The sequence below is a fragment of the Crocodylus siamensis genome, chromosome 4 (genome assembly GCF_052110815.1).
Source record: "Crocodylus siamensis isolate JL-2025a chromosome 4, ASM5211081v1, whole genome shotgun sequence".
Lineage (NCBI taxonomy): Eukaryota > Metazoa > Chordata > Crocodylia > Crocodylidae > Crocodylus > Crocodylus siamensis.
The window spans coordinates 155,568,703-155,593,081 of NC_143398.1; the positions used below are offsets into that span (position 1 = coordinate 155,568,703).

Genomic DNA, 24,379 nt, shown 5'->3' on the forward strand with positions numbered 1-24,379 from the left:
AGGGCAAGAGCTTGGCACTAAAAGGAAAGCGGGGGAAAAAGGAGAAAAGAAGGCAGAGGGGGGAAAGTGTGAACACCATAAACAAACCTAGCATGAAAGGCTCCTGTGACTGAGGTCAGTCATTAAACAGTGACATTCCAGGGTGGGACAGGGGGCGGCAGTGGTCAAAGGAACTAGCTGTGTTTGATAGCATTGGTCTGTTATTGACCCCTGTGCTGTGCAAGATCCCCCAGACAACCCCATCTGAGCAACTGCAAAGAAGCCTCCCCCACTTTGCAGTATCCCTCACCGAGCCTCTAAAAGCCTCACACTCTGCCAAAAGGCAGGGTTCTTCCCAAATGCCCACAACAAGCCCCAAAGACTGGCTGGGACCCAGAGTTTGCTAATAGCAAGATCCCTACCCCAAAGCCAACTGGGGTTGATAAGAGTGTTTCCAGTACTACTAGTAAGTGCTGGATCAGGCCTTAGCACATCCAGAGTATGCTGCAGACAGACTCCTGCACCAGCCCCACAGGGAGGCAATAGAGTCCAAGCCCCAGTGTGGGGTCTCAGGCCTGAGTGGCTCTGACGAACACAAGGCTTTCCATGCCCCTCTGAAGGACCTGCAGCCAGGTGACCCATTCCCAAAGGTGGCCAGAAATGTCATTGCCAGCTGGCGCCCTGCATCAGAAACACCCCAGGCCTCAAAGCAAAATTGTCCCAGAGCCCCTGGTAAAGGGGGAAGGAACCTCTGTCCCAACTTCCCCAGGGAAGAGCCACAGCCTTGGCTTTTTTCAGCCTTGTGCTTTGCTTTGCGTGTCTACAGTGAATTGTCCACTCTGCCCTTGCCACAGGAGTTCTGCTCCCCAAGAGAAGGACAGAGGCAAAAGGACCCAACTTGGCTTTCCAAAAGCAAAAGGGAGCCAACTGAGCAGCACTGAGGATGATTTGAACCTGGCAAAGGTGATGTGGGAGGGGTACAGGGGGGGCACATATCCACCCAAATTTCTTTGCCAACAGCAGGGTGCAGGGCTTCAGTCCAGCCAGAGCTGGCACCTGGCAGCAGGGGGGGCTGGCGGCGCAGAGTTGTGCCCCTCCACTGTCAACACTTACGCATCATTTATGGAAACTGGGCCTTTCAAGACTACAGCACAGGTTGCTCCCAAAGCCAGCAGCAGAAATAGGTTATTATTGATCTAATGAATCAGCTGCTAGACAACAACACAACACAAACACCAGTGCTGGAAGCATGAAGCTGTGTTGGGCACCTGCTCCCTTTAAATCCCCTCCCCAGTAACACCCCTGATTCAGGGTAAGATTTCACCCCGGGTTGTCAGATTTGGGGCAGGGTCTGCATCTGGACCAGGCAGGTGTGGACAAGGAGAGGGTGCAAGGAATGAATGCTGGGAGGATCCAGCAGGGCTCTGGCTTTTGGACACCTATGTTTAGAGCCAGGCTCGCTAGACTGTCCCACCCTGGGACCCTGACAGGATGCAAATCCCTTGTGGTACTGCAGGCCCAAACAGCAAGCACAAGTGTTTCCCAGGGGCCAGCATTGGACATCATGGGACCTTTGCCCAAAAGGTCAATAAACAGCACTGCTCCCGCCATCTATAATGCACTGGAGGTGTCCATCTTGTTCAGGGAAGGGGCCAAGAGGAAGGGCAGGGTAACAGGGCAGCCGTGTACTTATATCACAGGCAGGCCTTCTGGCCAAAAAAAAAATGGGTTCAAGTCCCACTTCTGCTGCCAACAGTCCCTGTGACCAAATGCAAGGGCTCTGTGCCTGTTTCTTTGTTCCTCTAAAGGGGAATCTGATGTCCCACCCCTAGGAGCACAGATGCTGTAACTAAAAACACTGCTCCATTCTGATAAAAGGCTCCCTCCTTCACAGGTAGGAAAGCATTACTATCCCCCCTTGCTGGATGGGGAAACTGAGGCACACAGAAGTAGACAGATGGCTCTCACAGAGCAGCATGGGGGCTAGCAGCCTTGCCCCTCAGGTTTGGTCCCTGTCCACTGGGCCTTCTGTGGTAGAGACAGGCAACTATTGAGTGATTCATTACTGTGTTGAGTGATTTATGCCAGGAAATATTAACCCACTAAACTATAGGCTCTGGGAGCGGTACTGTTCCTTACTCTGTGTGTGCAGTACCCAGCACAGTGCAGCCTGTAGTCACTACCATATTAATAACCAGGTGAGGAGGCTCACAGGGCATGGATCAATGGGGCTTCCTGTAACATGGGGATACCAATACCCAAACCTTCCTCTTCCAAGCCACAAGATATGAAATGGTTCAAGGATGACTGAATAATCACAGAAATGGAATGAATACTCCCGCTCCCTGGCAGGGGCAGATGTAGCACCCAGCTTTGTGCTGGACTCTGCCAAAACAAAACAGGCAAGGTTTCAGCAAATGCCTGTGACTGTGTCCACCCCCATGGGAAGCCTATGGAGTTAACTGAGGGGCATTATGATAACTCACCCCTGGAAACAGCAATTGTGCCTTCTTCCTCCTGTGCTCGAATGATTATCCCATTCATTATGCATGAGCCCTGCCTATGCACTCCTGTTTAATCTATTTTAACACCCGCACACATACCTACAGTACCAAGATTTTAATGGAATACATTAAGAGATTCGGCAGCTGGTGGGAGGTGATGGATAGGCAGCCCCGGGAGACCAAATCCCCTGGTTTGGCCAAGGACGGTTCCAGTGCAAGCAGCTCCCTGACAACACCACCCCCAGGCTGTGCACTGTGCTTGGACAGAGGGCATGAGAGCAAGCGGGGAGTTTGGTTTCATGGCAGCCAAATCTGTGCTGAAGGCATTGACACCCACATGCCAAGGCCCTCATCAAAACCCAAACTGGAAAACAAACCACAGCAGGAGCCCCAGTTCCCCCCAAATCCCACCCCCCCCGGAACCACTCGCTGACAGCTGTTTCTCAACCATTCCCTTCCCCCCAGTCACGGCAGGTGTGGCAAAGGGACATTTCCCATGGACAGTTCACCCAAGGGGACCCCCCAGCCCAGGCTGCACTCAGCATAGGGCAGGCATGCCACATGCAGAACAAGCAGCTCGTCCTTGCCCAGAAGGATCCTGCAGACTGATGCTGGCAGAGGTCAGGGGAGAAGCTCATCTAAGCCCTCCACCTCTCCACCGGTGGCCAATCTGCAATGCTGGTCGCAGCACAGGGGAATGCCCATCCTGCCAGGGACTGATCTGAGAGATACTCAGCTGTTACCATGTGGCCTGCACCAACATGCACTAGCTCAGCACCCATAACCTCCTCCTTGCCCTGGGCCCCATGCAACTGCAAGTGGTGCAGTGCCCCACTGGACCAAGCAGGGTGCTCCATATGATACTCAGTGTCGTGACACCAAGATACACCGACTTCAGCTCTGCTGTGGGGCACCCCTGGCAAGCCCCCACACTGCTCCCACCCACTCTCTAAGGAACAGAAGCCCCCCCACCTTCAACTCAGGAGGGCGCCTTGCCACCCAGCCCTTCCAGATAGCGCGCAGTGCCCTCTGGCTCGCCTCCCGGCCCCGCAGGACATGCCTCTCCACCCCCCCGGCCCCGTGGGGACCCCGCCCCACCTGCCACCCTGGGTGCGGCGCCCTGAAAGACAGAGTGTTAAACGGGACGGTTGTACAGGTTCACTTACAGGGCCTCCGCCTCGAGGCTCATTCCTGACCCTGGTGTCCAGCTGATGCTTCTGGACTTCTCCTCCTGAGATCTGCCTCACTAACCTGCTGGGGTGGGTGATTTCTGAAGCAACCGGCCTGGGGTCCCATCGGGTGTTGGGAGACCTCCGCCGCCAAGCACCGGGCTGCACAGCCGCCTGAGCGAGACCTGCCGGGGGCAAAGGAGAGCACAAGGCGCGGCTGCATTAAGTGCCGGGCAGGGATGGGGATGGGGGGTGCAAGGCCAAGCTGGGGGGGAAGGGGCCGGGGGGGGCTGCCTCATCTCCTTGAGGCGGGGAGGGAGGCACTGCGGATGCAGCAGAAAAGACCGCAGTGGCAGCAAGCAGGGCGGGTCAGGCGGGGAGGGGGCTTCGCGGCAGGGCAGGAGCGGGGCGCTTACCTGACGGAGGCAGGAGGGAGAGCAGTGCCGCCAGCCCCCAGCTCTGCAGCAGGTGCATGGTCCCCTCATAACCCCGGCCCCAGGCCCAGCCCCAGCCCCACTGCCGCCGCCGCCGGCAGGGAGGCGCCGCTGCCCCGGGCGCTAGGCGGCGGCGGGGCCCGCGGGCTGCGGCCGCTCCATGCCCCGCGCCGCGGGCGCCGCTTCGGCGGCCGCAGCCACGTGAGCGCCGAGCCCGGCCCGGCCTCCCGCGCTGCCGCCTCCGCTCACTGCAGCGGGCGGCGCCGCCGCAGCGCCCTGCCCTGCCCTGCCCTGCGTGGCGGGAGCCCGCCCTGGCCGGGGCCCTGCTGACGGCGGCTGGAGGGAGCAAGCCGCCGCCGCCGCTCTTTGATTGCCTTGAAATTCCGTGCGTGTGGGGCCAGACCAGTCCCCGGTTCCAGCCACCGAGCAGGGCTCAGTGGGCCAAGTCCGCCGCTCCCGCCCACACTCCCCAGCCCATGGCAAGCGTCCTGCCAGCACGAGATGCCCCTGGCCAGGAGGAGCGAGCTAGGGGCAGAGCCCGAGAGCAGTCCCCCACCGACGTCAATCGTGAAGCCGAGAGCCTCCCGGTGGGAGGCTCTAGTCGACTCCCGCACCAGGCAGCGACCGGACTCCACCCTCAGCTACACCAAGCCATTCAAGGCCGAGAGAAGGGGATCTCCCCTGCGGGGTCAGTAAAACCACCCGGGGCCAAAAGCCACCTTATGGTATCTCCCCTGCCAAGAGTTTCTGCAGGAGACTAGACAGCCTTCTCTGCCATCCTCCACACTCTATTCTCTGCTTTGAGGGCAACAGCCCGCTCCCTCCCCCCACAAAGCTGGCTACCGCTTCATCACCCCGGCCCCAGCCCCACTGCCGCCACAATCATAGCGAGTTAGGGTTGGAAGGGCCCTCAGGAGGACATCTAGTCTCGCCCCCTGCTCAAAGCAGGACCTGCCCCAACTAGATCACCCCAGCCAGAGCTTTGTCTAGCCCAGTCCTGAAAAACCTCTCTGGGTAACCTGTTAGTGCTTTACTACCCTCCTAGTGAGAAAATTCTTCCTAATATCCAACCTAAACTGCCCTTGCTGCAATTTGAGACCATTGCTTCTTGTTCTGCCATCTGCCACCACTGAGAATGGTCCGGCTTCATCTTCTGAACCCCCTTCAGTTAGCTGAAGTGGCTATTAAATCCCCCCTTAGTCTCCTTTTCTCTAGACTAAATAAGCCCAGCTCCCTCAGCCTCTCCTCATAAATCATGTCCCCCAGCCCCCGAACCATTTTTGTTGCCCTCCGCTGGACTATCTCCAATTTGTCCACATCCCTTCTGTAGCAAGGGCCCCAAAACTGGACACAGGACTCCAGATGTGGCCTCACCAGTGCCAGACAGAAGTGAATAATCATCACTTTCCTTGACCTACTGGCAACACACCTACCAATGCAGCCCTGGTTTGGCCAAGGATGACATTGGTGTTCTTGGCAACAAGGGCACACTGCTGATTAATATTCATCTTATTGTCCACTGTAACCCCAAGGACCTTTTCTGCAGAGCTGCTGTCCAGCCAGTCAGCACCCAGCTTGTACTGGTGCATGGGGTTGTTTTGTCCTAAGTGCAGCACTTTGCACTTGTCCTTGTTGAACCTCATGAGATCTCTTTTGGCTCAATCCTCCCATTTGTCTAAGTCACTCTGAATCCTAGCCCTACCCTCCAGTGTATCTACTACTCCCCCCAGCTTGGCGTCATCTGCAAACTTGCTGAAGGTGCACTCCATCCCATCTTCCAGGTCACTGATGAAGATATCGAATGCAATCAGCCTCAGGACCAATCCCTGGGGCACTCCGCTTGATACCAGCTGCCAACTAGACATCAAGTCATTGATTACTACTCTTTGAGCTTGATGCGCCAGCCAGTTTTCTAGCAAGAGCCAGAAGCCCATAGCTTGCCTGCAAGAATGTTGTGTGAGACCATATCAAAAGCCTTGCTAAAAATCAAGGTATACTACATCCACATCATAGAAGGCAATCAGATTGGGCAGGCATGACTTTGCCCATGCTGACTGGTCCTAATCACCTTTTTCTCCTCCAAGTGCTTAGAAATGGATTCCTTGGGGATCTGTTTCCTGATTTTTCCAGGGACTGAGGTGAAGCTGACTAGGCAGTAGTTTCCTGGATCCTCCTTTTTCCTTTTAAACCAGACTTAAACTCACAACCTTCCCACCAGTAGCTCAGCACACAAACCCCTGAGCCAGACAGTGAGAACAATTTAGCTTTACCTTCTTTGGAACCACCTTTGTATTTCTGTAGTAAAAAAAAAAAAGATTGAAAACTAAGAACTGGCATTTTCCTTGGCGGGGGTAGGTGAGTGGGGGGAGGCTCTCAAGTCTATTGAGGGATACCTTGACTCCAAAAAAGTTGAGAACCCACTGGTCTAGGAAAAGTGAACTTGTTTGACAACCAACTCAAAGCAGCAAGTTTCTCCCTTCCAGAGAACAGAGAGGATAAATAAGGACTTAGGCTAGACAGAGCACCTGGTGTTCACTCAAGTGCTCCAACACAGCTCAGGGCATCTCCAGGGAGGGGTGGGGGCAGGCTCTCTCACATGCCAGATGGCAGAGCAGCAGCATCTGCTCCATGCTATTACCATGGCCTGCCTCAGGCCTGCCACAGAGGGTCAGAGCTGATGGAGCCTGTCTGCATGGTTAGAAGCAGCAGGTCCATGGGAGCATGTTGGGGACATGGCTTCAGCCTCATGGGATCCAAGTGCCCTGGATCTTCTTGCCTATGAGGCCTTGCAGGGTAAAGAGGACAGAGACACTACCATATTTCTGCTGCTGTAGCAGGTTAGGAGGTATGAGCAGACCAAGGCAGCACTGAGTCTTGGCATAGTTTCTGTCACTAATAAATCATACCTCAAGCTGGGTACTAGCCCATACCAGTCCCTACCTGAACCTGACAGCTGTCAGTAGGCAGAGGGGTGGCAAGAAGCCAAAGCAGTGATGGCAACAGCAGCACTAAGGGCCTGATTTAAGACCAAGTGAAGTCACAGGGGATCTCTCTGCTGACTCCAGAGAGTTTCAGATCAGGCTTTTGATCCCTGCCTCCTATCTTGCAGGATGAGGCCTTTGTTTCGTTGCTTTCCATGGACTTCTTAGAACAGCCCTGGACTGAAGCCCCTTGGCAATGACAGGGGAAGCTTCAGCCCTGCCCTGAGGGGACATGGGGCAAGGTAACCTCTGAGTGGCTGCTTGATCCCCTTCCCTGTCTGTGGGAGCAGAGCAACCAGCCAGGGCAACTGCAGGCAGCCAGCTGACCGATCTGCCTGCCCTCAGTGACCCAAACCAGTCCAGGCAGAAGAGTGGAGAGTAGCAAGAGACTGGCTGATTAAGACAGACCTCCTTCTTCCTTCCATTCCCCTTCTGGAAACAGTGAGTTAGTCTTCTCTGCTTCTGCCCTGTCCCCAGAAGAATCAGCTGAAAGAACAAATTTAAACAGAAAAAAAAGATGAATTAATAGAATCATAGCAGTCGGGTCGGAAGGGACCTTGTAGATCTTCAAGTCTGACCCCCTGCCTGGGCGGGAGAAAAGACTGGACTCAAATGAGTCCAGCCAGGTAGTCATCAAGCCTCTTCTTAAAGATCCCCAGGGTAGGAGCCAGCACCACTTCCCTAGGAAGTTGGTTCCAGCTCCTAGCCGCCCTAACTGTGAAGTAGCTCTTGCGGATGTCTAATCTAAACCTACTCTCTAATAATCTGTGTCCATTGTTCCTTGTCATGCCAGGGGGCGCTAGGGGAAACTGTCTCCCCCAAACCCTTCTGGACCCCCCTAGTGAGTTTATAGGCAGTCACCAGGTCCCCTCTTCTCTTATGAAGGCTGAACAGGTTTAGGTTCCACAGTCTTTCAATGTAGGGTCTGCCCTGTAGTCCCCAGATCAAGTGAGTGGCCCTCCTCTGAACCCTTTCAATGTTGTCCACATCCCTCCTGAAAGGGGGCGCACAGAACTGGACACAGTACTCCAGCTGTGGCCTGACCAGCGTCGCATAGAGGGGGAGGATCGCCTCCCTGGCTGTACTTGAGATGCACCTGTGGATGGATGACAAGGTTGGGTTAGCCCTGCCAACTGTGACCTCGCATTGTTGGCCCATGTTCATCTTGGAGTCAATAATGACTCCAAGATCCCTTTCTGCTTAAATTAAACAGAAAAAGATGAATTGGGAATTAAGAACCTTTTACTTCATGCCACCATCCCACAGTCAAGAAAGAAGGGTATTCTGGTTAAAAAGTAAATAGCCTGGCTTAGAGTAGAAATAAATAATAATAAATATACTATATACAAACAGGGAATGATGTTAGCAGTGACTATAAATTAGAAATTAGGACAGATAGCAGGCAAAAAGAGCACAAGAAGAAATGCTTGACCAAGAGAATTAAAAGACAATAAAAAGGAGGGTTTTAAAAAAATAGATCAAAAACGAAAGAAATCCTGACAGTTGCATTAGTCCACTGCTAGATTGGTTTAGTAAAATTGTTAGTAATTATGCAGATATCGCAGAAGTATTCAGTAAATATTTCTGTTCTGTGTTTGGGGAAAAGCAGAGACTGTTTAATAAGATGATGATGATGATGAAGGAGATGCAATCATTTCCATTCCAGCATTAATCCAGGCTGAGCCAAAGTTAGACACTTTTAAATAAGCAGGAGCAAATAACCACCTCCAAGAGTTTTAAAAGAACTGGCCTAGAAGCTCCCTCTGGGCTGTTAATATTGACTTTTAATAACTCTTAGAACACTGAGGGAGTTCCAAAGGCCTAGAAGAAAATTAGTGCTATGCCAATACCTGAAAAGACTAATGGGATGATGTAGTGATGAGTCTGTCAACCTGACATTGATCCCAGACAAAATAATGGAATTGCTGATATGGGACTTAATTAATAAAGAATTAGAGGAGGGTTATAAATGCCAGTCAACATGGATTTTTTGAAAATAGGTCTTGGTAAACTAACTTGATATTTTTTTTATATACATTGGCAAATTTGGCTGCTAAAGGGTAGGGTACTGACATAATTGACTTCTATAGAGCAATTGACCTAATACCTTGTGATAACTTGTTTCAAACATTAGAATGATTCAACATGAAAATGACACAGAATAAATGTTTTAAAACTCGGTTATATGGCAGGATTCAATGTGCATTTTGAACAGGGAAGCACCACTAAGCAGTTGTGTTTCTACTGGGGTGTGGCAAAGGTCAGTTTTGGGGCTGTTTACTATTTTTTTATCCATGATTAGGATAAAGCTTGCAGATAATACCAGTTTGGAGCACTCTTTTCTGCATAGGCAGGGGGTCAGACTTGATGATCTGTTGAGGACCCTTCCAACCCTAGCATCTATGAACAGAACAGGGCACTGATACTGGGCAGTCTTGCTTGGAGGCAGGCAAATAATAACTGTGACTGGTTTCCCCCAAACCTTGGCAGTGACTTTGACCCCACTGTGGGATCTCTGACTGCCCAGCCCACATCTCCCCTAAAGTTAACACCCTCATCAACCAGTTTTGTGTCCCCAGCCCCTCTCCCAAATGCAATACAGCCAATACAGTGACATGCAAGGTCATGTATCTGGGAACAAAGATTCCCAGGACTGAAAACTGTGTCCCAGGAAGCAGTGATCAAGAGAGATGTGGGATGGGATGAGGGGGCATGGTGGATATTTTGTGAACCACAATCTTCTCAGTGCAATGCTGAAACCAAAAAAGGCTGATGTGAACCTAAACAGGGAAAGATCAAGTTGGAGAAAAGAGTTTATATCACCTTTCTGTTTCCAGTATGTGGGCATATCTTGTCCACTTCTGATGTCATCAATTCAAGAAGAATGCTGATAGTTTTGAAGACAGAGAAGAGAAGAAATGATAGGAAAATATGCCTTACAGTGAGAAATTCTCAGAGCTCAGGCTGTTTGGCTTAACCAGGAGAAACTGAAGATGTGACTTGATCACAGCCTATGAAGATCTGCAGGAGGTTGATAACAAGAGGGCTGTTCAATCTCAGCAGACAAAGGTGTCACCGGAAGAATCTGGAGGTCAAATCCAGATTAGAAAACGAGGAGATATTTTAACAGTGTATTAGAACCACTTATCAAGGTTTTCTGGTGGTTTCTCAAACACTGAGGCATGTTTACAGAAAGGCTGGATGTTCTTCTGAAAACTGCTCCTGTTCCAAAGGCAAGTCATAGATTCATAGATTTCTGGGGCCAAAAGGGACCTTGCAGATCATTGGGTACAGCCTCCCCGCTCCAGACAGAAAGACAGCTGGGGTCAAGTGACCCCAGCAAGGTGACTGTCCAGGCTCCTCTTGAAAACCTCCAGGGTAGGTGACTGCACCACCTCTGGAGGGAGTTTATTCCACAGTCTGGATACCCTGACTGAAGGAGTTTTTCCTGGTATTAAGCCTGAAGTGGCCTTCCAGGAATTTATATCCATTAGTCCTGGTCTTCCCCAGGGGGGCCCTGGTGAACCAGGCACTCTGATATAGTGGTAAGCCACTATCAAGTCCCCTCTCAACCTTATCTTCTTTAGGCTAAAGAGGTCCAGGTCCCTCAGCCTTTCTTTGTATAGCTTGCCTTGCAAGTCTCTGATCATACTGGTGGCTCTTTTCTGTACCCTCTCAAGTTTTTCCACCTCCTTATTGAAGTGTGGCACCCAGAACTGGATGCAGTACTCCAACTGTGGTCTCACCAGTGCTGAGTACAACGGGAGTATCACTTCCTTAGTTTTACACGAGATGCATTAGTTGATGCATGTCAGCATGTTGTTTGCCCTGCTGGCCACCGCATCACACTGATGGCTCATGGTCATGCAATGGTCAATCATTACCTCTAGGTCTCTTTCAGCCATGGTGCAAGTCAGGCTGTCACCACTGAGCCTGTGTGTATGTTGAGTGTTATTTGCCCTGATGGAGTACCTTACACTTGGAAGTGTTTAACGTCATCTGGTTCTGGTCCGCCCAACTCTCCGGCCTGTCCAGGTCTGCCTGTATTGGCAACCTATCTTCTGGTGTTACCATACTGGCCTATAACGTGGTGTCATCCACAAACTTGGCCAGCAAGCTTTTCCCTCTCCCATCCAAATCATTGATAAAGATGTTGAAAAGCACCGGTCCAAGCACAGACCCTGAGGGACACCACTGGCCACTTTGCACCAGGACAACACAGATCCGTTCATGAGAACACTCTGGGTCGTACCCTGTAGCCAGTTTCCTACCCGCTGAACCATCAAGCAGCTGAGCCTGCAATCTTCCAGTTTTCCCATAAGGATATCGTGGGATGCTAGATCAAGCCTTTTGGAAGTCTACGTATATAACGTCTACTTTGTCTCCCATGTCCAGGTGGTGGGAGACTTGGAGATGAGATTGGTAAGACAAGACCTACCCATGACAAAAGCCATGCTGGCAAGCGTATCGCACATAGATGCTTTAATGAGCTTTTCCAGGATTTTCCCGGGATAGAGGTTAGGCTGATTGGCCTGTACTTACCCAGGTCCTCCCTCTTCCCCTTCTTGAAGATGGGCACAATGTTGGCCCTCTTCCAGTCCTCAGGGATCTCCCCTGTGTGCCACGAATTCTGAAAGAGCTTCGCCAGGGGTTCTGCGATGACCTTAGCCAGCTCCTTCAGCACTCTCGGATGAAGTCCATCCGGTCCTGCTGACTTATAAATGTCTAGCTTTTCTAGTTGGTATTGCACCCACTCAGCATCCACAGTGGGGAGGCTGCCATTCCTGGCATACCCCTATGAGCCTTATCTCACTTGACTTTCCCCATGGTCTGGTGAAATACTGAAGCAAAGTCCTTAGGCTGGTGTGTGTATGAGAATGATACAGTTGAAAAGGACCTTGAAGTTCCTTCAGTTTGATCCCCTGCATAAATGGAGGTATTGTGTCCCACAGCCATCCTCTATATAACCTGATCCATCCTTTTCTTGCAAACCTCTAGCAAAGGAACTCCCCTAACTTCCCTGGACAGCTTGTCCCATGATCCTTCTGTTCTTACAGGTAGGAAAGTTTTCCTGAACTTTCACCTAAACCTACTTTGCTGCTGTTTAAAGCATTGTCTTATGCCATTGGCAACATGTAGGGGGTGCACATGGGTGCACGTGCACTCCCTGAGCATGGCAGCGCAACCCCTGAGAAAAGGCACTGCCAACACTACTGGTGGTGCCGGCGGGCGGTTGCTGCTTGCCACCCCCCACCTTGCTGCTGACACCACTGGTGGCATCTGCAGGCAGTCTGTGATTGCCGCTGGCCGCTACTGCCGGTGACGTCTGCAGGTGGTTGCCAACCCCTGGTCAGTGCTCACCACCTCACCACTAACAGTGCCATGGCTGCCTGCAGGAGCTCTCCACTCACCGCCACCACCCTTCCACTGCTGACAGTGCAGCCACTGCTTGCCAGAGCTCACCATGCCCCCAAGCCTCCGGAGGCATGCAGCATGAATGCCTTATGCCCTTCCTTCCATGGGGAGAGAAAGCAGTGCTTCTCCATCTTCCTCATGGCAGGTTTTTAGCTACCTGAAAACTGCTTTAAGCCCCCTCCCCTTAATCTGCTTTTTTCTGCACTAAACACACCTCTTTCCTTCAGCCTGGACTGGCATTTGAACCCTTGTATCATTTTTATTGCTCACTCCTGAGTCCTCACTAGTTTTAGTTTCTCCACATCCTTCTTTTAAGGCAGCACTCAAAGCTGGGCACAGGGTTTTAGGTGAGGCCTAAGCAGCACCAAAGTCAGCCTAGATGATTACAACCATTGTGTCTGGTGCTATGACCTCTTAATCTGCGGACACTAGGCCTGGGGGTGGTGGGAAAGGAAAGAAGCCATGAGCTTCAGAAGCAGAAGTGAGCTGGGAGGGGAGCAGAACTGATGGGGGGACTAGTATGATAGGATGATTTGGTGGCTGAATGAATGACTTGGCTGGGAGAGGGGCGGAATGGGTTCATGGGGAAGTTAGTGTTTGGGGAGAATAGAATAATAGAAAATGAGAGTTGGAAGGGACTTCAGGAAGTCATCTAGTCCAACCCCCTGCTCCAGGCAGGACCATCACCATCTGTATCCTCCCAGGCAAGGCTTTGTCTAGCCAAGACTTAAAAACTTCTAAGAATGGAGACTCCACAACCTTTCCAGGTAACCTGGTCCAGTGCTTTACTACCCTCCTAGTGAGGACGTTTTTCCTAATATCTAACCTAAACTTCCCTTGCTGCAATTTGATACCGTTGCTCCTTGTTTTGTCATCTGCCACCACTGACAACAGTCTTGCTCCAACCTCTTTGGAACAACCCCTCAGGTAGCTGAAGGCTGCTATTAAATCCCCTCTCAGTCTTCTCTTCTCCAAATTAGGCAAGACCAATTCCCTCAGCCTCTCCTCTTAAGTCATGTGCCCCATCCCCCTAACCATTTTCATTGTCCTCCTCTGGATTCCCTCCAATTTGTCCATATGTTTCTGTAGCGGAGAGTCCAAAACTGGACACAGTACTTTAGATGTAGTCTCCACAGTGGCAAATAGAGGGGAAAAATCACTTCTGTCGGTCTGCTGGCAACGTTCCTAATGCAGCCTGGTATGCCATCAGCCTTCTTTGCAACAAGGACACTCTGTTGACCCATATTCAGCTTATTGCCACTGTAACCCCCAGGTCCTTTTCTGTAGAGCTGCTGCTTAGCAGAAAAGGACCTGGGGGATACAGTGGACAAAAAGCTGGATGCTCAGCACTGGTGGGCAATCAGAGTTCCCACAGTGAGGTGAGAATCACTGCCAAGCTTTGGGGGAACCATTCATACTAATTGTCCCACAAACACTGGTGGCAGGGGTGGGAAACAGGGTATATAGCAAGGCAAACCAAAAAAAATAACATCAAGATCAAGTTGTGATTGTAGGACCAGTCACATGATTTTTGGGATCCATTATAACTGTTGAGCTTTTGGTAGCACTGGGTGGGAGCAAGAGAGATGGGTTGGGAGGGTATGTTTGCTTTACCACTGTAGTCTTTTGCGGCCTTAGCCAGCTAAGCTTGAGCCTCCTTCTGTACAACAGGGACCACTACACTGTGTGGTGTTCTGGGCATATAGTAATTGGGACCCGCTAGATATGTCAGGACTTGATGGTAGCATGGGTGGATTTAAAATTTGGAAAAGGGGGGTGCAGATGGTGAGGTGCATCATCACATGTAAAACAACACACATTTTTCTCCAGTTAAAAAGAAAATAGAAGCTTTACTGCTATGCCGGGGCCTAGAGCTGTATTATGCAGTTGCAGATTGAAGCAAAACCGAATATAGCTTAATTGGAATGAGTTAAAAACAATCCACAGGGCTATGAAATAGGAGCTTCATTACTAGAAGTAGCTAACAGCAGAATTGCACAACAAAGACTAGCTTGATTGGTGAAGCAACAAGGCTATTAAAAAGAAGTGGCATGTTAATACCTGGGAGGCATGGAAGGAAAAGAATGAAGAGTTTAGAAGGGATCAGGTAGATTATAATGAGCCATGAAGTCAATGGACTCCCTCAGCACTGCCCAACTATAAATGCTGTTGCTACTGCCAGGGAGGTGGTTTTCAACTTTGGGTGGACCAGAAATCAAAGAGAGGGAGGATGCAAGTGCACCAGTGCAACCCCCTCCCTGCCATGGTAGTTTTACTAAGAGGTTAGATTACAGATTTGTACGGCATGGTTTGAATAGGGCTGATCCTGCCTCAGGCAGGGGATTGGACTAGATGACCTCTGGAGGTCCCTTCCAGCCTTACTTCTTTCTGATTCTATGACAGCTAGAAAGAGAGAGAGAAAGACAATGTGAGACATTTTTTAGGCACAAGTTGTCTGCCTATAACATGCTATTGTAACTCTTCTATTCTGTGGCTCATGTTCAGCATCAACAATAAAATCAGCAGATTCTCTCCTGGCTGTAAGTGAAGCCCACAAGCCTTTCAGGCAAGGTGGTCAGGACAGGGGCAGCTAGACTAGGAGTGGATCCAGAGATGGTGCAACAGCATGCTTGTACTCCTTTTTGCCATGCTGCCCACGTGAGCTCTTGGCATGGGGTCTGGCTAGAACTACCACTTTCACATGGCTCGAGGGCCCAGGAGATAAGTATTGCTGCCATCACTGGTTGCTCCTGTTCTGGGCTGCTGCTTCTAGTAGAGCGGGGAAAAGGAGGGGGGCAGGGGAAAAAGGGCAAATAGCTGTGCCAGAGCTTTTTGAAAGTGATGACTCCAGCCAGCTCCTGCCCCAATAAGCTGACAAGCTCAGAGCTTACTGCTGGTGCAGAGCTCACTGCACACAGGGCTTAGGTCTACTCTGAAGTGGAAGATAAGGGCACATTCCAGTGGTTAGGCAGTAGGGAATGGGAGGCTTTGCTGGAGTCCTGGCTGGTCAGGGTTGGGGTTAGTGTGCGGAGCGAGCTGCTGCTGTCAAGCTCACTTATTAGATGTTTCACCCCTGGCAAGATAGGTTTCACAAATCTGACAACTTAGGCAGGCCAGGTCACCAGGGATGTGGAGACCCCCCAGGAACACCCAGGAACTGGCGATAATGCCCTGGGAGAAGGAGTCTTGCTCAGAGTCACTACTGAGCCAAAGCCTCCAACATGGTACTGCTAGAGATGCCATCTTTCAGAGGGCAGGTATAACCTTGGGTGACACACAGTTCAAATCCTCCCCTCTACCCAGCCACTGTAGATGTGAGCTTGTTACAGCCTCAGCTAAGGAACTGGGCCCTTAGCTCCAGCTATAGCAGCCCATGCATTCAATACCTGGTGTGCAAGCTGTCTGGGCAGCTATCACATATGTATGACAGATGCTGAATGCCCCCCACTTACCAAAGATCCTGTGCATCTGGCCACCCTCCAGCTCAGGCAACTACATCCCCCCTTTGTTTAGCAGTGTCAGCTGAATACCTTCTTCACTTCCTGACCTGTGCTCTATTAACCAGCTGCTGCTGTTCCAACCCAGAGATGGTTGCATTTCAGGGAAGATGAAGTCATTCTTGGCTCTTCCTTACATGCCTTGCCAGTCTGAGAGGTGCCTCATGCATTTAGACTAATGGTACAGGCAGGAGGCTGGCTAGCTACTACTTATTCATAACTCTCCTGGGGCAAGTGGGCCCTACTTCTGGGCTCCTCTGAGAAGTGGCAGGGAGACCCTGGAAATGCAACCCAGTGATGCTGCAGAGCTGAATAGAGGGTGTGTGGCAGGGGTAAGGACACTGTCCTCAGCCCACTGTGCCATTTCAGCCATGGCACTGATGAGAGCCCTTCTATGCTGCTGCCTCTCTCAGCTCCTCTCCACCCCGCACCTTGTATGCAGTTACTGCCTTCTTTTCTCTCACAGGCAGCACAAGTGGGTCAGTTCAGAGCCTCCCAAGGACCAGCTGCCTTTCTTCTTCAGGCTATAGATAGGAACATCTTTGCTCCAGGCTGGACTGGAACAGAGGCTATGCGCTGTCCCCCACCTGGCCCAGCTGTAGTGTCAATGCCTCCCCCCAGTGGAGGCTCTGAGCAGGATACTGGGAATTCTCTGCCCAGCTACAGTGACTACAGTCAAAGCTCACACAGCATAGGTCCTTCCCTGCAGGAGTCAGGCCCATGTATCTACACATCTGATCACCTCCGAAGCCAGCCACAGATTGGTGGGTAAAAGCCATGGATGCACTTGTCTCTCTCTCAGACAGATGTTTTTGCCACAACCACAGCCTGTCCCCTTCTGCCCTGCTGGTTCTGTGTACAGGAAGGTGAGGCTCTGTTGCTCTTTGGTCACTGGCAGCAGAGGCCTCGAGCTCAGGAACCACGAGGAGCCCAATGTGAGACCTATCTAGCATCCCACCTTCAACATTCCTGGCCCCAGACACTGCAGAGCAAGGGGGCAATCCTGGGATAACCTGCCCAGGGAAAGTTTTTCCTCTAAGTCCCCCATACAAAGGATGGTTCAGTTGGTGCCCACAGCAGCTCAAGAAGTGATACAGACAGGACAGGGAATTGAAATGGTTTTGAACCCTCTCCACTAGCACTTAAACCATTTTGAACTACGGAAGGGGATCTTCAGGGCCCTCATGGTGATAGCCTCCACCCACCACCTCATTGCTGTTGCAGATGTCTTGCCAGCAGCAGCTCCTGTAACAATCAAAGATGATCACCAGACAGGCCCCAAAGCTGAAGTTGATGATAAGCTCGGGAGACAAGATGGTCTCCTCATCTATCCCCGGTATAGCCAGACACAGTGCAGTTAGAACCCCTGGGTCACATCAAATGGTGTTCACCGCCTAACTAGAGGGTCAGTGGCCTTGTGCACCATAGGAGGGAGCAGAGCACCATGCCAGAGCTGACCTGGCCACAAAACTGTGTGCTCCTGATGGCCAGGCAGTGCCCACACCCCGCTCCTGGCACCTGCTGCTGCCAGTACTCCACACTGCTTTCCTTCAAGCCTCTCCAGCACCTCTCAGGGAGTTTGTCCATTGTGTTAATGGAGGGGCAAGGGATTCCAAGCTGAACTAAGCTGTGATTAGAGTCAACCCAGGGACCAATCTCCCTACACACAGTGGTAGCGTGAGCACATTGCTTACAGAGCCAGGAAAACATGTGCCAGCTTGGACAGTCAGGCATACCACACCCCCACCCCAAACTTACACCAGGCCTCTCCCACACACTACCATGGACTTTATCAGTACCACAGTGTGTGCATTCATGCATATGTATTCCCTAGACCACCACATATGCATCATTATAGCATTGCTACAACCTGGTCTGCAGGGCAGAATAGCTGAAACCAGATGGAAAGCAGGGTAGATATGCACCTTGTAGACTAATTAAAAAAGACATAACCAGACTCCATTAAACTGAGTGGTTTTCTCCCATCTCCCAAATCTGCCTCACTACACAGCTCCTGTTAACTTTCTCCACCAGAGTTTCTGCACCAGCTGGCAACTAGGCATCTAGGCACAGCAAGCAGCTCTGAGCTATAAACCCAGCAACAAAACCACCTAGTCTGGCTAGAACAGAGCCAGGGATCTTTTTAATCCAGTGAATTGGTTTAAACAAGAGGCCTCAGCACATCCCCCTGGAGATGCATGTTTTAGGATAATATAAATAACAATATTCAACACTGTTGCACCACAAATCTCAATACTGCATGCGAAGGTGGGTTAGTGCCATTTTACTGATGGTGAAACTGAGGCACACAGAGAAGACCAGTCACTTGCCCAAAGTCCAAAAGGCAAGTGACAGAGCTGAGCAAGGACTCAAGAGTCCTAACTTCTAGCACAGTGCTCAGTTCAGATCCAAATCGCACTAATTACCTTTTACATTATTAGCCATGCTTCACAAAACATGAGCTAGTTAATCTTCACAGTAGCCCCAGGGGGCAGGTTGGCATCATCTTGATTTTACTGATTAAGAGACATGTTTAACATGTGTGCTGAATTACACCCACATGGCCTGCCGAGCTGCAAGCACACCGCTGTGTGCATATGCATGATGCTCTTGTGCACAATGCAGATGAGCAAACAAGTGTGTACAATGCCTGTGTGCAATCAGGGGATAGCTATGTGCGATTTAACATGAGTTTTGAGAAATATCTTCTCACCTACTCATCAGACAATCACACAACTGGGGTTAGAAGACAGGAGTCTGAGCTGCATTCAGGTCACACTGTCCCCAGTGGCTATCAATTAATGGTACAAAGCCTACTTCTGAAGCATTTCCTAGGCCCATGAGCCAGAGACAACTTTAGCAGCTACCCTGCCTGCCTAGGCAGCACAGGAAGGTTCTTCTAGCTCAGTGGAGGCCAACTTTCTTTGGCCAGCAGACATGCCAAAATTAGCTCTGCCCCCTCCCCGCATACCACTCTGATCCTTTTCCCTTACCCAATCTGCTCCCTGCACTGTGCTCTCCGACTGAGCTGCTGCTCTCCTTTTTCATTCCTGACCATGCTCCATGCCTGATCTGCTATTCTGTTTCCTGCTCTATCTGCCACCGTGTTGCCTGCCCCCTCCTCATTCTGCCATGTGCCACACACAGAAGCTGCCTGTGCCACTTGTGACATCCATGTCACAGGTTGGCCAACCCTGCTTTAGCTGAGCAGGTGTGTGTGTGTGTGTGGGGGGGTGCACCTAGTCCCACCCTTCAGAGTAGACTTCCACCTTCCCCTAATGGACTCGGTAGTGAGGCCATCTCAAGGCCCTGAATACAACAGTTCATGAGACATAATTCAGTAATAATCCTTTTTCATTGTCTTTCTTTCAAGATACAGATGCATCCTCAAGCCCTCTCTGGTTAGGTAGAATTGGAGAATGCTAGGGCTGGAAGGGACTTCAGGAATTGTCTCATCCAACCCCTCTGAATGCAATAAGATGAGCTATCCCCAAGCCATCTCAGGCAGATCCAGCACCAGTCCTGTACCTGACCAAGGGGATTATATGATTTTGTGCTGCTCTCAGAGGACCTATAGCATGGGTGGGCAATTGTGTGTGCTGGAGAGCCACTTAGGGAGCTTTGGTGAGCTGTTGCAGGCCAGGTCAGCACCCTTCTCCCCACCCTGCCTGCAACAGCTAATCAAAACTCCCCCACTAGTTCTGCCCCAGGGCCCAGCCCCCCAGTCACCACCCAGTGATCCCAGCCCCAGCTCAGCCCCTGGGGGCTCCATGGAGACCAGCCCAGGATCCCCATGGGCTGGGCACACTCAGCCAGACAGATAGAATGAAGCCACAGGCAAGTAGGGAGCAGCATCTAGGAGCAGGATGGACAGGCAGGGCCAGGGCTGGGATTGTCGGGTGGTGACAGTGCAGAGCTGGGGCCGCGGGTCCCAGCACACCCAGCTCTGCTCCTGCCCACAAAACCAGTGCCCATTTCTGGGACATGTGGGCAGATCATGGTTCTGCCCCTGGCCCTAGCTTCATGCTATCACTACCCCACAACAGTCCTGGCCTTGGCCCTGGCCCCAGCCTGAACTGTCCTGCTCTTGGACACTGCCCCCTACTCAACCATAGCCCCATCCCATTCGCCCAGCCAAGTTCCCCCTACCAGCAAAGGTCCCAGGCTGATCTCCATGGAGACCTGGCCACCCTGCTCTGCCTGGCACCCACAGTAGTGGGTGGAGGGTGGATGAGCCAGGGTGCCTAGGCAGCAGGGGCAGGTCTGGTGGCAGCAGAGACACTAGTAGCAGCAGGGAGCCATTGGGGCTTCCAGGAAAGAATCTAACTGCTGCACCAGCCCTGCTGCAAGCCCAGGGGCATCAGAATGGGCTATATACATCACAGCCCGGGCTTCCCTTCACACCTGGGCCAGGTGAGGCCAAGGGACCCACCACACCCCAGATAAAATCTGTTGGCAGGCTGGATCTGGCCCACAGACTGTATTTTGCCACCCCTGACCTACAGCCTGTTCCCAGCAGCTGCTGGTTCATTCCTGGAACCCCAGCCTGCACAGAGCAAAGGGAACCAGCTGAGGAGGGGGTGCAGTGCGAGTAGAGATGGCTGAGACACCAGCCCAGAATCTCAGGAAATGGACTGGTCCAGGGCTGGTACTGTCAGGCTCGGCAGAGAACAAGATGTCCCCGTGAGAGCAGCAGAGACCGCCCCCCTCCTTTTCAGGCCAGAGCCAGGCTGCTCCCACGGGTTTGGTTTGCTTCCCAGTCTAATTCTAATTAGTCCCAGGAAAGAGGCCTCCCCTGAAGATGACAATTGCTCAGGCTCATAGATGTTGCTGGCCTGAAGAATTTCCCACTAGTCCCAGCTCATGATGCCAAATTATCTCCGCTCTACCTGCATTACCTACAACCCTCCTCCACATGGACACAGAGCTCTTCCCTCCCTCCCTCCAGCATTGCCCAGCCAGGCGCTGTTAGGGACTTGATGTTTCCAGCACTCTTAGCAGCAGCTAAGCAGATGGCATTCAGCTGTCACCACACACTAGATATGCACAAGAAATATTGACAACTCCCTCCTCTAAACAAAGCCAGCCAAAAGTTCTTTGGCAAGGCCAGTGGAGCTATTTGGAGGAGTCATCTGCCACCGCTGCAAATCCAGGGCTGCAGTTATGGCTTTGCTTCTAGCTCATGGGCTCTAAAGGCCCCTGAACAAACAAGCCTAGGTTGATTTTAAACAGGAGCTGGGCTTTATAAACTTAGAGTGAAGAGCATCAGCTGCTCCATGCCATCTAGCACTAGATGCAAATTGTGCTCCATAGTAGGCCTTTCTATGGGGAAGCACTGGTGGCTATACTGGCCTGAGCCAGTAGTATAAAACTACACATTGGTGAGTAGTTACAGCAGCTATGAGCAGAAGGCTGGCTGCAGGCCAGGGCATCTCCAAGCACAGAAGGCAGGAGGAAGTAGGCAAGTGGCTGATCAAAGACAAAGGTACCAACACAACATGGATGGAATGGAAGGCTGTTGTCCAGAACCTCCCCTCACAGCCTGCACAGGGGAGGCAGGTTGCCACATGATCCAATTCAGTTTGGCTATCCACATCAGAGTGCCACCTCACTGGACAGCTTATGCTTATTTTTTGTTTCTTCCTGCAACAACGCAAGAATTCAATTCTCCTCCTGTTTGGCCTGTTGTTCTCCACTTGCTCTAGGTAGTCAACTATAGGCAATGTTGAGCAGGGTGTGCAAGAATCCAACACTGACTGTCAGTGACAAGCCAGTCAGAATGGCTGAGTAGTAAGTAAGGAGCAAGAGTGATGAAGAGCAGTCTGCATCATGTGATTGGCTAGATCCCTTATGTCTGAAGAGGGCTATGATAACCTGGCTGTAACCTGTGCCAGGGCTGACTCTTCCATATATGGTGGAGCCTCATGCTCAAATAGACCAAAAAGCAAAAATGTGGCCTTCTAGACTAGAGGTTGGAGCACTCAGAAGAAGAGGAAGTTGGTTTCTAGCCTGTGTTATAACAAATGTTTTTTTCTCAAAAGCAAAAGAAATCCATTGTTTGTCTGTCATTGTAGACCACTGACGACTCCATCTGAAGGACTGTTGGTTGATTTGTTTTGTAAGTATCATCGCAGCCAGAAAACACAGGAAAGTGGAGAGACTAATGTAGTGGAGAAAAGCCAAACAGAGCCAGCAGTTGCAAGATGAAGGCCAGCTAGCTCAAGCTGAAATTAGACACACCAAGAGCAACTAACCATGGGAAAAAGCCACAGGAAGCTGTGAATTCTCCATGGTTGGTAGGGGGGTAAGATAGGTTTTAGTTCAGGTTACAGGACTAGATTAAAAGACTCATAAGACCATAGTAAAGTTGGACTGGAAGGGACCTCATGAGGTCATCTAGTCCAACCCCTACTCAAGGAAGAAGTTGAAAACAATCTGCTGAGTTATTAGTGGCGAGGGGTACAAATTACTGGACAGGCCTACATGCAATAAGCACTTCTTGACATGACAACTGCAGCGCCACTAGAGCCAAACTGCTGCTACTGGTGCACCCTTTGGCTTGCACATATTCCCTATGCAAGGCACACTGGGGATGACCACTAGATTTATGCTTTCCCCTCACCCTGGCACTCCAATGCTGCCTATGCCTGGATACAAGTTCAAAAGACCTAGCCAATAAGTTCCACTCAAGCATACCTTTTGGATGGGGCTGATGCTCTTTTTTGGCAACTGCACTTCTTCCCCACGTTCCAGATCACTGTATAGGCACTGCTTGGGCATTCATGCATCATTCATTCAAGGTCTACATCCAGCCCAGCATAGCTATCCCTTCACTGTTGATGCCTCAGTGAACACTCAGCACAGTGCAGGATTTAATCAGCTTGTAGTAGTGCCCCATTTGGGAAAGGGTTCAAAGGGCCTCAGCTTAAAACTACTCAGTTGCAAAACGTGCCTTCTGTACCATGACCAAGTCTCATGTCCAAGATAAGCAAAACAGCTTTGTACCCCTTTCAGTTGATGGGCAGCCGGATCTCATGCTGACCTGAAGCTCTCTGTACACCCGCCAAAGGCCACATTAATAGCCAACACACTACATAAAGGTAAGTAACCCCAGGAACAAGGGGGGTTCAGGGCCAGTGGATATAGCAGGGGCACACTTCTGCAAGGAGCTAGCTGACACTACTTTCATTTTCCTCAGGGTGACAGTCCAAGACAAACAATCTAACAACTGAAGATCTTCGATGGCGTGGGCCACCAGCACAACCATTACTATATAGGAGTTCCTGCACAGTCCACGAGGCAATTTCAGGCCTCACACACCAACTGGCAGGTTTAAAACAACTCTGCAGTTCAGAAACAAATCATGATGGCTGCAAAAGAAACCCTGAAGTCTGCTCTGTCTAGTACCATGGCATGACATAACACAGAATAGGACTGGTCCCAAGATGCATCCTTATTTGACCTGCCCACAGGGAAGGGGTGGACAGGATGAAGTCTACCTTTACCTTGCCATATGTATCATGGAGTGGTGTCAATAGACCAAATTTCATGGACAGCTGACTCTCTCAGTAAAGCTTCAAGGTCCAGGCTGGTTCACAGCATCATAGGCCTTGGTCAAAAAAAAAAAAAAAAAAAAAAGGAATCACTGAAATCTATACAGAGGTAGAAGTTCACTGGTCAAATCTGAAATGAGCAGAGCAGTCAGGCTCATACTTGGCATGCAAGAACCAAACCGTGACTTTGCACAAATATCCCACAGAACAACACGGAGGAAGCGTATGTCAGTTTTGCATCCTTCTATCAATTTGAAGCTCATAAGAATCCTTGCCCGGTACCTTCCCCAGCAAGGAGCATGCCTAAAGGGCTACTACAGGTAGGAGACAATCAGGCCTGCTGTCAAAATAGGTGAGCTAAGTTTCAAAAGCCCGCTAGTAACATTGAGTTGTGTTGCTGTATTGCAGCTGTACACTTATACTAACCAAACATTCCAAATCCTCATTTTTTAAATAAAGGCATGAACAAACTGCACCGCTAATGCACTTCAAAACCCTTGCAGGAACAAGTAAAAGAACACCTATTTCAGGGCCAGCAAGGACCAACCAATATAGTAGTAGTAGCCCCAGCTACCAAAAATGTAACCCCTCAGGCCCCTTGTCAGGTCTCTTCTAATTCTTGCCTTCCAAGAACGATTAAGGACTGATTTTCAGAAGATGCCCTCCCCAAAAAGATGTAATCTTTTCTCAGAATTTCAGCTGAACACTTTCCTTTCAGGAGTAACATCTTGAAACAACCACTGTGGGAACAAGCTTTTTTTTTGGGGGGGGGGGGGGGGGGCGGGGGGGAGGAGAGCCACACAGTGTTTGGAGGAGACTGAACAGACCAGATCCAACATCATTGTGA

General features: G+C 50.8%; 1 protein-coding gene across 6 annotated transcripts in view; it reads right to left on the reverse strand.

Annotated features, from left to right (window-relative positions):
• ADAM11 (ADAM metallopeptidase domain 11) overlaps positions 1-23,591 on the reverse strand; it is a 72,523-nt gene extending 48,932 nt beyond the window's left edge. For 3 of the 6 annotated variants that reach the window (XR_016441953.1, XM_090044338.1, XM_090044337.1), the window contains exons 1-2: positions 4,069-4,945; positions 3,650-3,837 (exon numbers count right to left, since the gene is read on the reverse strand). Coding sequence is in view for 5 of the 6 variants with exons in the window: in XM_090044338.1 (XP_089900464.1) it covers positions 3,650-3,837; positions 4,069-4,126 (246 nt within the window). In the remaining variant the exon portion in view is untranslated. Of the gene's footprint in view, positions 1-3,649; positions 3,838-4,068; positions 4,946-7,475; positions 7,554-23,484 lie in introns of those variants that run through there. The other 3 variants (XM_090044339.1, XM_090044336.1, XM_090044341.1) reach the window with 3 other exon arrangements.
• Positions 23,592-24,379: the final 788 nt, after the last annotated feature.